General features: G+C 47.6%; 1 protein-coding gene across 1 annotated transcript in view; it reads right to left on the bottom strand.

Annotated features, from left to right (window-relative positions):
• The window catches only part of LOC110509402 (neuroligin-2), an 88,947-nt gene that overhangs the window by 11,783 nt on the left and 63,580 nt on the right, over positions 1–13,584 (bottom strand). Inside the window, exons 5-7 of the mRNA XM_036967505.1 lie at positions 9,478–9,663; positions 4,651–4,916; positions 4,301–4,454 (exon numbers count right to left, since the gene is read on the bottom strand). Of these exons, the coding sequence (XP_036823400.1) occupies positions 4,301–4,454; positions 4,651–4,916; positions 9,478–9,663 (606 nt within the window). The remainder of the gene's footprint in view (positions 1–4,300; positions 4,455–4,650; positions 4,917–9,477; positions 9,664–13,584) is intronic.

The raw sequence follows: 13,584 nt of genomic DNA, 5'->3' as shown, positions 1-13,584 counted from the left end.
TGAGTCGGCACCAGGCTCACCCAGAGCCCCCTGTTGGTCACGTGTATGTATGGATTGTTTTTCCTAAATTTTCCCCTCTTTCCCGGCATAAGTCGCTAGTAGATTCAGGCGCGGCGGGGAATTTTATTGACCGCGGTTTAGCGAACAGGTTAGGGATTCCCCTTGTTCAGCTGGATAAACCCTTCCCAGTGCACGCCTTAGATAGCCGACCATTAGGGTCAGGGCTAGTCAGGGAGGCCACGGCTCCACTGGATATGGTTACGCAGGAGGGTCATGAGGAGAGAATTAGTCTCTTCCTCATTGATTCTCCTGCGTTTCCGGTGGTGTTGGGGATCCCCTGGTTGGCCCGTCACAACCCCAGGATTTCGTGGCAACAGAGGGCTCTACAGGGGTGGTCGGAGGAGTGCTCAGGCAGGTGTGTAGGAGTTTCCATCGGTGCTACAACGGTGGAGAGTCCAGACCAAGTCTCCACCGTGCACATTCCCTCAGAATATGCCGATTTGGCTATCGCCTTCTGTAAAAAGAAGGCGACCCAATTACCACCTCATCGACGAGGGGATTGTGCGATAAATCTCCTGGTAGGCGCTGCACTTCCCAGGAGTCACGTGTATCCCCTGTCACAGGAGGAGACGGTGGCTATGGAGACATACATATCGGAATCTCTGGGGCAGGGGTTCATTCAGCCCTCCATCTCACCTGCCTCCTCGAGTTTCTTTTTTGTGAAGAAGAAGGAGGGTGGTCTGCGTCCGTGCATTGACTATAGAGGTCTAAATTCCATCACGGTGGGGTATAGTTACCCGCTACCTCTCATTGCCACGGCGATTGAGTCATTTCACGGAGCACGGTTTTTCACAAAACTGGATCTCAGGAGTGCATATAACTTGGTGCGTATCCGGAAGGGAGATGAGTGGAAGACGGCGTTTAGTACCACATCCGGCCATTATGAGTACCTCGTCATGCCGTACGGTTTGAAGAATGCTCCAGCAGTCTTCCAATCTTTTGTGGATGAGATTCTCAGGGATCTGCACGGTCAGGGTGTGGTGGTTTACATCGATGATATTCTGGTCTATTCCGCTACACGGGCCGCGCATGTGTCTCTGGTGCGCAGGGTACTTGGGAGACTGTTGGAGCATGACCTGTACGTCAAGGCTGAGAAATGCTCGTTCTTCCAACAGGCCGTCTCCTTCCTTGGATATCGCATTTCCACATCGGGGTTGGTGATGGAGGATGACCGCATTGCAGCCGTGAGTAATTGGCCGACTCCAACCACGGTAAAGGAGGTGCAGCGGTTCTTAGGGTTTGCCAACTACTACCGGAGGTTTATCCGGGGTTTTGGGCAGGTGGCTGCGCCCATTACGTCACTGCTGAAGGGGGGGCCGACGCGTCTGGGGTGGTCGGCTGAGGCGGACAGGGCTTTTGGTCGCCTGAAGGCTCTTTTTACCTCGGCTCCCGTGCTGGCGCATCCGGACCCCTCTTTGGCATTTATAGTGGAGGTGGACGCATCCGAGGCTGGGGTTGGAGCCGTGCTCTCCCAGCGCTCGGGTGCGCCACCGAAGCTCCGCCCCTGTGCTTTCTTTTCTCAGAAGCTCAGCCCGGCGGAGCGAAACTATGACGTGGGGGATCGGGAGCTGCTAGCTGTTGTCAGAGCCCTGAAGGTGTGGAGACATTGGCTTGAGGGGGCCCAGCACCCTTTCCTCATCTGGACTGACCACCGTAATCTAGAGTACATTCGGGCAGCGAGGAGACTGAACCCTCGTCAGGCAAGGTGGGCCATGTTTTTCACCCGATTTAGGTTTACCATCTCCTATAGACCAGGCTCCCAGAACACTAAGGCAGACGCACTGTCCCGACTATATGATACGGAGGAGCGGGCCATTGATCCTGCGCCCATCCTCCCGGCTTCTTGTTTAGTGGCACCTGTAAGGTGGGAGGTGGACGCAGACATTGAGCGAGCATCGCGTGTTGAGCCCACTCCACCACAATGTCCAGCGGGACGGGTGTATGTTCCGCTGGAGGTTAGAGACAGGTTAATTTGGTGGGCTCACACATCCCCCTCCTCTGGTCATCCGGGGATTGGGAGGACGGTGCGATGTCTTAGTGGGAAGTACTGGTGGACCACTTTAGCCAAGGACGTGAGGGTTTATGTGTCCTCCTGCTCAGTGTGCGCTCAGTGCAAGGCTCCTAGGCACCTGCCCAGAGGGAAGTTACAACCCCTTCCCGTTCCACAGCGGCCTTGGTCACACCTGTCGGTTGACTTCTTGACCGATCTGCCACCGTCACAGGGCAACACCACAATCCTGGTCGTTGTGGATCGGTTTTCTAAGTCCTGTCGTCTCCTCCCTTTGCCCGGTCTCCCTACGGCCCTACGGACGGCGGAGGCCCTGTTTACTCACGTCTTCCGGCACTACGGGGTGCCTGAGGATATTGTTTCTGATCGGGGTCCCCAGTTCACGTCCAGGGTGTGGAAGGCATTCATGGAACGTTTGGGGGTCTCGGTCAGCCTGACCTCTGGGTTTCACCCCGAGAGTAATGGGCAGGTGGAAAGAGTGAACCAGGATGTGGGTAGGTTTCTGCGGTCGTATTGCCAGGACCGGCCAGGGGAGTGGGCGAAGTACATCCCCTGGGCGGAGATGGCCCAGAACTCACTCCCCCACTCCTCTACGAACCTGTCGCCCTTCCAATGTGTGTTGGGCTATCAGCCGGTCCTGGTACCATGGCATCAGAGCCAGACCGAGGCTCCTGCGGTGGACGATTGGGTGAAACGCTCAAGGGAAACCTGGGAGGCCGCCCATGGGTACCTTAAACGGGCCGAAGCACGGCAGAAGGCCAGTGCCGACCGCCATCGCAGCGAGGCCCCGGTGTACACACCGGGGGACCGGGTCTGGCTCTCGACCCGAAACCTGCCCCTCCACCTGCCCTGCCGGAAGCTGGGTCCGCGGTTTGTGGGGCCATTCAAAGTCCTGAGGAGAATAAACGAGGTGTGTTATAGGTTACAGCTCCCCCCGTATTACCGTATTAACCCCTCGTTTCATGTGTCTCTCCTCAGGCCGGTGGTGGCTGGTCCGCTTCAAGAAGATGAGGTGCGGGAGGTCCCTCCGCCCCCCCTGGACATCGGGGGGGCGCCGGCGTATGCAGTTCGGTCCATACTGGACTCGAGGCGTCGGGTGGGGGGTCTTCAGTACCTCGTGGACTGGGAGGGGTACGGTCCGGAGGAGAGATGCTGGGTGCCGGTGGAGGACGTACTGGATCCTCCTATGCTAAGGGAGTTTCACCGCCTCCATCCGGATCGCCCTGCGCCTCGTCCTCCGGGTCGTCCTCGAGGCCGGCGTCGTCGCGCTGCGGGAGCCGCGCGTCAGGGGGGGGGTACTGTCACGACTTCTACCGAGGGTAACTTCTCTCCCTGTTCGGGCGGCGCTCGGCGCTCGGCGTCGCCGGTCTACTAGCCACTACCGATCCCTTTTTCTTTTTCTGGTTGTTTTGTCTGTGTTCCTTTTCACACCTGGTTTTCAATTGCTTTGATTTCTGTGGGTATATAGGGCAGCTGTTACCTGCCGTAATTCGTGCAGGATTAGACTTGTGTGTATTGCGTTCGATGGTATTTGATGTTTGTTGTTTTTTTCGCATTTACGCACGTGTATGTAAAGTGTCGGAACTGTGTTAGTTCCTCCGTGTGTTTGCACGATTATTCGAGAGCGTAGTTTGGGGATTTTTGTTCTGTGCCATTTGCATTGCTGGACTATTATTAAACACGCTCCTCAGACATCCCTGCTCTCCTGCGCCTGACTCCTACACCTCTCACCAAGACGCATGTTATCACATTTGTACATTGTTAAAACACTGTATATAATATGACATTTGTAATGTCTTTACTGTTTTGAAACCTCTGTATGTGTAATGTTTACTGTTAATTTTTGTTGTTTTTCACTTTATATGTTGTCTACCTCACTTGCTTTGGCAATGTTAACACATGTTTCCCATGCCAATAAAGCCCTGAGAGAGAGAGAGAGAGAGAGAGAGAGAGAGAGAGAGAGAGAGAGAGAGAGAGAGAGAGAGAGAGAGAGAAAGAGAGAGAGAGAGAAAGAGAGAGGAGACATAGAATCAGAGCAAGAGATTAGAGAGTAACAAAAGATGGGGAGGTTAAGGAACAGAGAGCCCTTGAATAACCACCAATGAAATACTAAAGCATTGCAAAATAAAATATTTATCTATTATTAACACACGTAAGTGGAGCATTACTTCTGCTCCTGTGGGGGCGACAAATATGTTTGTGTGTATGAGAACATTTATAACAAACTCTCACCCTCAGGGTATCCATACAGGTTGTCCACAAAGTTGGAGATGGTGTAGTCAAAAGAGGCTGCAGAGATCCCATCATCCCCCTCACTGTCATCCACAAATTTCAGCCCTTCTCCCTGGTTCACTCCCAGCAGGATGTCATAGTTCAGGAACTCCCCCTGGTGGCAGCACACACACACAGCATCACAGAACATGGAGGTAGAAAAAGACACTGCGATAGAAACAGTAATAGCAGACGTTGCATAAAAATGCCAAATACATAAAAGACTGTGAGAAAGACAGATAGAAATACAGTTAAGAATAATTGAAAGACAGAATAGACATGTTGTTTTGGAGCTAGAGGCTGAGTCCGACCTGTTGCATGAGAATCTCAGGGTCGTCGGGCACCACGTCTCCATCCACCACTGGGCCGAAGGCGATATGATATCTGGCCGGCTGGATGTCCTGGTCCACCAGCTCCCTGAAGGTTTTCCTCCTCAGACACTCCACCAGGTCGCCTGTGTCCCCGTAGCTGCAGCCTACCTTCTTAGCCAGGATCTGGGTGTACATGAGGGGTCGGTAGTTGACCGACCAGCTGGAGATGGCTGAGCCACTCTGGGCTATGGCTCTCTGGAACAGACCTGGGGGTCACAATAGGGTCAGAGGACTCAGATCCCTGAGTGTATAATAGATACAGGGCACTGTACTGTCTGTATCTAGAGAAAGTATCACTCTCTCCATTTACACTGTCTTTTCATCCCTCTGACACACTCACTAGCTTCTCACGAGGCCTTCAAGGCACTACAGAGAGAGTGCTTTAATGATGCATGCATCAGAGGAGGAGCCGTGGCACCGTGAAGTATTACATATGGAGGGAGCACTGGTCCAGATATGCTGCCTCTCACCCCAGCCCCACTAAATCACTGTAAACATTAGGCTTGCCAAATCCACTGGTTCTCTCACATCACATACGGAGGCAGGCCGGCACACAAAATGGCGACAGGCCGGCACACAGCTGTGTTGGTGTTTCCACTGACTGGTGGCTGTGTTGAATGCAGAGAGGGAGAGGGAGAGGGAGAGGGAGAGGGAGAGGGAGAGGGAGAGGGAGAGAGAGAGGGAGAGCGAAAGCGCGGGTAGAGAGAGGAGAGTACTGCTGCACTGTTATGTAAAGTGCCTTGTTGTCCCCCTGTTTTCATCTGCAGATTCTGTCATTAATAATTAAGACCCCCTTCGCCCCATTCCATCCCCCATCCTCTGCATGTGCCACCTCCCCCGCTCCTCTCCCTGTGAAATCAATTAAGACTCGTCTCAGCTGCAGCTCAAGTTCTGTGCTCAGCTCTGCTCTCTCCTACTCACAGACAGACACATCCATATTGACAGGCCTCGTTATAGTGCTCTCTCTCTCACAGACAGACAGACACACACACACATCCATATTAACTCAGTCCAAAGTGCTCACTCATACACCAGTCACTTTCTCACATACACAAACGGAGATTCATATTCTACACCGTAGAATCTACAATCAGATTTCCTATACCGAAGTCAAATTAATTATGTTGTAATTTGCATATTGATCTGATTCAAGGAACCTATTCTATATGTGGCTCAATCTCAGATAATCCATATTGGCCTAAAGTTCTATCCCATAATACTCTACCTACCTCATTGATATTCATACATTATCCTAGGGTTCAATGACATACTACCTTGTTACTCAGTTAGACACTATGGAACTGAGGCAAGAGAAACATTTGTCCTTAAAGACCCGGTGCAGTCAAAATTCAGTTTTCCTATGTTTTGTATCACATTGTACAACAGCTGATGAAACTAACACTATATAAGTGTAAAGAAAATTGAGCAGTGTTATTTCCCAATAGTTTCTGGTTGAAAATACAATCTACATAGGACCTTCTAATCAGCCTGTTCGCATGGGCGAGAGTTTCGGCTGGCCTCGTGACATCAACAGTTGGTAAATTGGTTAATAGACCAATAACAAAGAGAGATCCAAACCATACTGCCAATAACAGCTAGTTTTAAGTTAACCTCCCCACTCAGACCACTCCCAGACAAAAAAAAAGTTTCTGCCAATTTAAAAGGAAAACTATTATAGTAAGGTACTGCATTGTTACCCAGAAATGATATGATATCGATATAAAAAATGGCTGCATTGGGCCTTTAAATACACCTCTCTGGGTTTCCATTTTTAACACATACCTGAATGGTAGGTAAAACATGTTGAATAGTGCTATCGTGTTGATGATTGAAGTGGTAATATGATGATTATGATGGCAGGAATACTGGGGATTGTTGTCGTAGATGATGATATTGCTGTTTTTGTAGATGACTGTTTATTTATTTACTTGTTTTTTCTTTAACCTTTATTTAACTAGACAAGTCAGTTAAGAACAAATTCTTACTCACCCCGGGCCAAACCCGGGCAACGCTGGCCGGATGTGATACAGCCTGGATTCAAACCAGGGACTGTAGTGAAGCCTCTTGCACTGAGATTCAGTGCCTTAGATTGCTGTGCCACTCGGGAGCCCAAAATGACAATTTTTTTTTCTCCCCAATTTCGTGAAATCAGTTGGTAGTTACAGTCTTGTTCCATAGCTGAAACTCCCGTACGCAGTGGCGGATATAGGTATAGGCGACATGGGCAGCCGCCCAGGGCGGCACGGGGAGCCCGCACAAAAAAAGCCGGAATGGTGACATTTGCACGATCGGTTTTCTATTGCTCATTTGCACTTCTTGTCAATGATATCATGTCACCGTGTGGGATTGTAGGTCAATTAACCTTGTCGGGGTGTGCGCCCTGATTCTAGTTTGTGAGCTAGGCAGGCTACTGCCTGGGAAGGTCTCCCACTCAGAAGTACGAGATGGGGAGGGGGCGGGGGTAGGTTAACCTCAGGTCTCCCCACTGGAAGCCAGAGGTAGGGGGAGCGGGGGAATCTATCAAATAGCGCACCTCTAATTTTGTACAGTATAATGAAATTAGTCAAATCAGTCACACTATGAAATGCTACCAACTAAACCACAATTCATTCATAACACTGTGAATATATAGTTTGGTTTGTGCGAAATTAAGAATAATATACAACCAGTCTGCACACCACCAAGGTGAATGGGTTTAGTCTTGACTCTTGGTTGACAGTGTTGGGGGATGAGTAATGTATTGATGCTTGAGTGCAGGGAGAGGCGAAGGTCGAGAGCTGTGCGTTCTCCGATACACAACCCCGCCAAGCCGCACTGCTTCTTGACACAATGCTTACTTAACCCGGAAGCCAGCCACATCAATGTGTCGGAGGAAACACCATACACCTGGCAACCGTGTCAGCGTGCATTATGCCCAGCCCACTACAAGAGTCGCTAGAGCGTGTCGGGACAAGAACATCCCTGCCAGCCAAACCCTCCCCTAACCCGGACGACGCTGGGCCAATTGTGCGCCGCCTCATGGGTCTCCTGGTTGCCTGGGATCAAACCAGGATCTGTAGTGACGCAGCTAGCACCTCTGCGCCACTCGAGAGGCCCCTGACTATCATGTTTGATGATGTTGGCGATGATGACTCTTATGTTGTTGATGATAATCACTAAAATGATGATGACTGTTCCCAGATAGCACATTTGGTTCTTTGGAAGTTGTGGGAACGTATGTTTTTGGTTTCGGGAACGAACCTATATGCTTCCTGACCAGAAAAACCTAATTTAAAAAAAAAAGTTCTGAGAATAGAAGTGAAAATATGTCAGTTTTGGGTTGCAGGGAGGTTCTGAGAATGTTTTACTCTAGTTCCTTGAATGTTTTCCTATAAGGTTTTATTAATGCTCTGAGAACAGAAATGATAGGTTATTTGATGTTTTTTTAATAAGTTCCTTAAAACTTTCACTGAATGTTTTCAATAAGACTTTGAATAGCACTGCTAGCTTATTTTGGGTTCACTTTTTTGAACTCCAGGACACACGGAAATTAATTTCCTATAATACTCTGTTCTCTATTCATGGAATTAGTCCACTGTGCCGCCAGGATGGAGCTATCATGTAATGTTTTTCATTCAATCTGTTCATTTTAGTCTATTCAAACAGACCCCATTTCAAAGGAAACAAACACTCATTAAGATCGGGTGAGGCCAATTAGTGGGTGAGGCCAATTAGTGGCATGGCCAACACACCTGAGAACATTTAACAAGATCGAGGATAGAGAGTTTTGTTGATGCTGAGTATGGAATGTAAATGTTTTTAACATTACTAAAGTTCTCTTGTTTTTTTTGGAACGTTATCTTAACATGCTTTTTAAATAATACTCTTGGAATGTTCTTTGAACGTTACTAAAGTTTCATGTTTAAAAAAAAAATGTTTTCTTAATGTTCTTGGAACAATTTGAGAACATGACCATAAATAGAACCATGAGGAAACCTGTAGGAAACGTTATGCTGAAGTACTGAAATTCCCACAGAAGAAGGTTTCTTAACATTCTCTGAACTATTTGAGAACATTCCCAATGTCAAACCAGTTGGAGAACCTTCCTAGAACATTACCAAAATGTTAATGAAATGTAACCATGTTTGAACTTTTAGGAAACATTCTGTAAAAGTAATGAAAGAAGAAAATAATGTTTTTTTGTCAAGTTCCTTAATTGTGCTGAGAATGTTCCAAAGCCAAGCAACTATTCTGCACCATTCCCAAAAGGTTGTGGGAAGGTTGTATGCAAAATAACCATAGGACAACTACACGCTCACCAGGCTCTAAGAAACATATGGTTCTCAGAACATTATGTGCTATTGCAGGGTTCTACAACCCTGTTCCTGGAGAGCTACCGTTCTGAACAGGGTTGGAGTGAAAACATAGAGGAGGGTAGCTCTTCGTGAACAGGGTTGGAGTGGAGTGAAAACGTAGAGGAGGGTAGCTCTCCATGAACAGGGTTAGAGAGCCCTGTGCTAGTGTTACGGTGTTGCTTCCGTCCCTCTCCTCGCCCCAACGTGGGCTCCAACCAGGGACCCAACGAACACATCAACAACTACATCCCACGAAGCATCGTTACCTATCGCTCCACAGAAGTCGCGGTCCTTGCAGTGCAAGGGAAACAATTACTTCAAGGTCTCTGAGTGACATCACCGATTGAAATCCCACTAGCGCGCACTGCTAACTAGCAAGCCATTTCACACCGGCTACACTAGCTGGGTTATGAATATGACGACAGGTCCTTACCCTCGGAGTGGTGGGAGAGAATGAGCAGATTGACACAGGAGGCTCCAGCCCCGGAGCCAAAGATGGTGATCCTCTCTGGGTCTCCTCCAAAGTGGCCAATGTTCTCATTGAGCCAGCGCAGAGCCTGGATCTGGTCCAACAGACCATAGTTCCCCTTGGCTGACTGGTCCCCGGTACTCAGAAACCCTGCAGGACAGAGAGGGGTGCATGGAGGGAGGGATTGAAGGTAGACGGATGGTATTTGAGTGGAGAGGCAGCACAATGGAAAGACAGAGAAGGGAAGAGTGATTTGAGGAGTGAGAGGGGTACACAAGGATGATAAGATGACAGAGAGGAAATATTGATGAGAGGAAAGTGACCAGAATGAGAAAGAGGAATACATGAAAAGGCATGGAGAGAAAGAGGATGAGGGTTGGTTGAAGAAGAGGGAGAGAAGAGGGAGAGAAGAGGGAGAGAAGAAAATATTATTATGTTTTGCATCTTTTTATGTCCTCCACAAGCAAAGATGGCCGCAGCGTCAAGTGACAGTGGCCTGGGTGTTTACGAGGCTGCAGCTCGTTAGCAGCCTCAAGTGCTTTAACAGAAACTTTGCCAAATTAGTCAAGCACTATATTATCTGATAAAGGCAATGGCACTCATTTTTAACACCTATGTCGTTAAATGAAAGCAGCAAAGAGAGCTCGTTAGGAAAGAGGAGAGGCACTGTAAACACACTCATAGACACGCACACACACACACACACACACACACACACACACACACACACACACACACACACACACACACACACACACACACACACACACACACACACACACACACTGGCAAAAACAGAATACATAAAAACCATCTAAAATGTGTTATAACGTCATTATCTGTGTTGAACAGCTAATGGGTGTTGCTGGTGTTTTCAAATGTACATAAATCTGGCCATATATTACCTATTACTCGTTACCTTACAGTATTACTTTGTGTGGAAAGCACACATCATATTACTAGTTACATTACTTTGCGTTACTTTCATGAAAACAATCTCAAAATCTTACCGTTTGTTTGACTGACTGAGGGAGCAAGGCGAGCCATGCGCTCTCTAAATAAGATAGGCTACTTACTAATTCAGGTTTGATCACTAGTTCCTCCTTTCATCTGTGGCGCTGCTTTGCTGTGCTGGTCTACAAGTGCTGCACTATATATGGGCTGCTTAATTAGCTGTATATTCGGTAAGGCAAAAATCTGTTAATTCAAAATCTTTCTCTCGAACCGCCATTTCTGGTTCTGGACTGCACGTACATGGACCCATAAAGACGTATAGAGGGCACACTTGTCACTAGAAGGGAAAGCCCTCTATAGGCTTTGTGATCACAGAAGTGTTCAATGGCAAAGATCAGAGGAGCGCCCTTTATACATTTCTATGGACAGCAGCAGTCTTGACATTTCTCCAAACAGCCTTTCTTCGCTTGCTCGAGAACTCAATTGGAAACAAGTCGAGATTGATTTGATTTGATTTGAAACACACACCCGACTGTTTGACTAAGTAACAATAATAATATATTACCCAGTATTAACCAATTAGAAAAAGTACAGCGTTATTTTACTCTGTTACTCATAAAAGTCATTTGATTACATAACGCATTACCCCAACACTGCTCAATTCAAATTTCAGCAATCTTCAAGTTATAGATTTGGAATTGAATTGGAAAAAGACTGTTTGGACTTTGTGGAATTGAAATTGAATTGGAATTGTAAAATTATTTAATCTTTGTAATTGAATTGAAATTCAATATTTCTACATTCCCCAGTTGATGGAATTACTGCACTTAATATCAATAATTGACTGCAAGATTTGTTATAAATGATTTCAACTTGTATTTCAACAACTATATTCCCAGTATAGCTAGACTGTCTGAACTGTTGGGGATAATATTCAATTGGGAATTTAATTATTGGAATTTACCTAACATTGGAATTGACAGGAATGTAATTATCTCAGAATTTAAAGACTGGCCCGGAATTTGAATTAAATTAAATGGAATTTATAGGGAGAAGGAATGGACTTTGAATTCAATTTGTGGAATTAACCCCAACCCTGCTGGGAGCAGAGCATCACTCTGTTATGTGGGTCTGAGGCCTAGCTACTGCTTTACGATACAGAGACACACTCATCTATCTGTCTGTCTGTCTCTCTCTTGGTCTGTCTGTCTTGTTGCCTGCCTGCCTGCCTGCCTGCCTGCCTGCCTGCCTGCCTGCCTGCCTGCCTGCCTGCCTGCCTGCCTGCCTGCCTGCCTGCCATTTATCTGTTGGTTAATTGGTGGTTTGGACTTAATAGTTACTGCATGGGTGGATTGCAAACAATGCCAGCCGTGATTAATACCTGTGGTACTGATATGCTACAACTGTACGAGAAGTGGAACACGACAAAGCCACTACATGTCAACTGACGTGTTAGACATGACTTCATGAAAATGGAAATGATATGAAGGGCATTCTGTGAATGGTGATTATACATGTTTTTCTGAGGAGTTGTATCTCCAGTGTTTTGTATTATTCCGTGCATAATGACCTTCACAGGCAGATGAAATGGATCATGATGTGTCAGTAACAGAATCCTTGCTAAGAGTGTTGTGTAATTGATTGTCCTTGAAAAGAGAATGCCATCCTGGCTCCATGGTTCCACACCATGTAGGTCAAGGCAAACACCCCTCCAGGAGGTGCATTACAAGGAGAGGCCTGGGGAGAGGCCTGGGGAGAGGCCTGGGGAGAGGCCTGGGGAGAGGCCTGGGGAGAGGCCTGGGGAGAGGTCTGGGGAGAGGTCTGGGGAGAGGCCTGGGGAGAGGCCTGGGGAGAGGTCTGGGGAGAGGCCTGGGGAGAGGCCTGGGGAGAGGCCTGGGGAGAGGTCTGGGGAGAGGCCTGGGGAAAGACAGAGGGACAGAGACATAGGCCATGCAGCCATTCACTCATCCACTGCTGCTTAACTACCCCCAGTGGCACAGTCAAAGAAAAGAGACCAAAATAGGACTGAAAACAACAGCAATCTGACCTCTAAACCCTGAGCTTTGAGCGAGAGAGTGAGAAAGCAAGAGAGAGAGGAGGGAAAGAGAAAGAGAGAATGAGAGAGAGCAAAAGAGTCAGGAGAGAGAGAGCTAGAGAGTCAGGAGAGAGAGAGCTAGAGAGTCAGGAGAGAGAGAGCTAGAGAGCGAGAGGAAGGGATTAAACAGATCAAGATGTACAGGGACATCAAGATAAAGATCTAGATTAGTGAGTTCACTCACTGGGCGGTCCTCATCCACTGGCCTCACTAAATGGTCACCCGGTGATTGGACAGTTGATAGAGTGATGACAGAGTGGTGTCTCAGTGTGATAATGGTTTGGATCATGGTGGTTAGGGGCAGGGTCTCAGTGACCTTACGACCTCTGAACTGTGACCCGTACTACTGGCCAGAGCCAGAGGCGTGAAGATGTGTCCTATCTCATAGCAGCTGTGGTGAGCTGTCTGCCTGCCTCTGTTGCCTGGCAACCAGCCAGAACTACAGTCACAGAGATCTGGGCACACTCTGGCACGACACACATACACAGACTTAAAGTCAGACACACTCGCATGCTCACATGACCTCTTCCCCATTCTATTTGATAGGATAGGAGGGAGAGGGGAAATATTTAAGATAAATCAGACAGGTTTTTTCAGTCTTTTCCTCTTTCAATCAATTCAATTCAATTTGCTTTATTGGCATGACGTAACAATGTACAATATTGCCAAAGCTTACTTAAATCAATCTCTCGCTCAGTCTTTTTCTCCAATCTCTCTCTCAATCTCTCTTGTCTTTTTCTCTTTCAATCTCTCTCTCTCAATCTCTCTGTCTCTCTGTCTCTCTGTCTAGAATAGAATTCTAGTTTGCTCAGTTTTTTGGTTAATTATTTCCAATGTGTCAAGTAATTCTCTTTTTGTTCTCTCTCTCTCTCTCACTCTCTCTCTCTCGCTCAATAAGTTTTCTTTTCGATACTTTTCCTGTCTGCTGAGTTGGGCCTCGTGCTTCCTTTAGCGCTGAGAGCAGCAGATTACAAGGCCAAACTCATGCATATTCTACACTCGCTTTAGGTAACGGCCAAGGA

The sequence above is a fragment of the Oncorhynchus mykiss genome, chromosome Y (assembly GCF_013265735.2).
Source record: "Oncorhynchus mykiss isolate Arlee chromosome Y, USDA_OmykA_1.1, whole genome shotgun sequence".
Lineage (NCBI taxonomy): Eukaryota > Metazoa > Chordata > Actinopteri > Salmoniformes > Salmonidae > Oncorhynchus > Oncorhynchus mykiss.
This window is presented reverse-complemented; position numbering and strand designations above follow the sequence as displayed.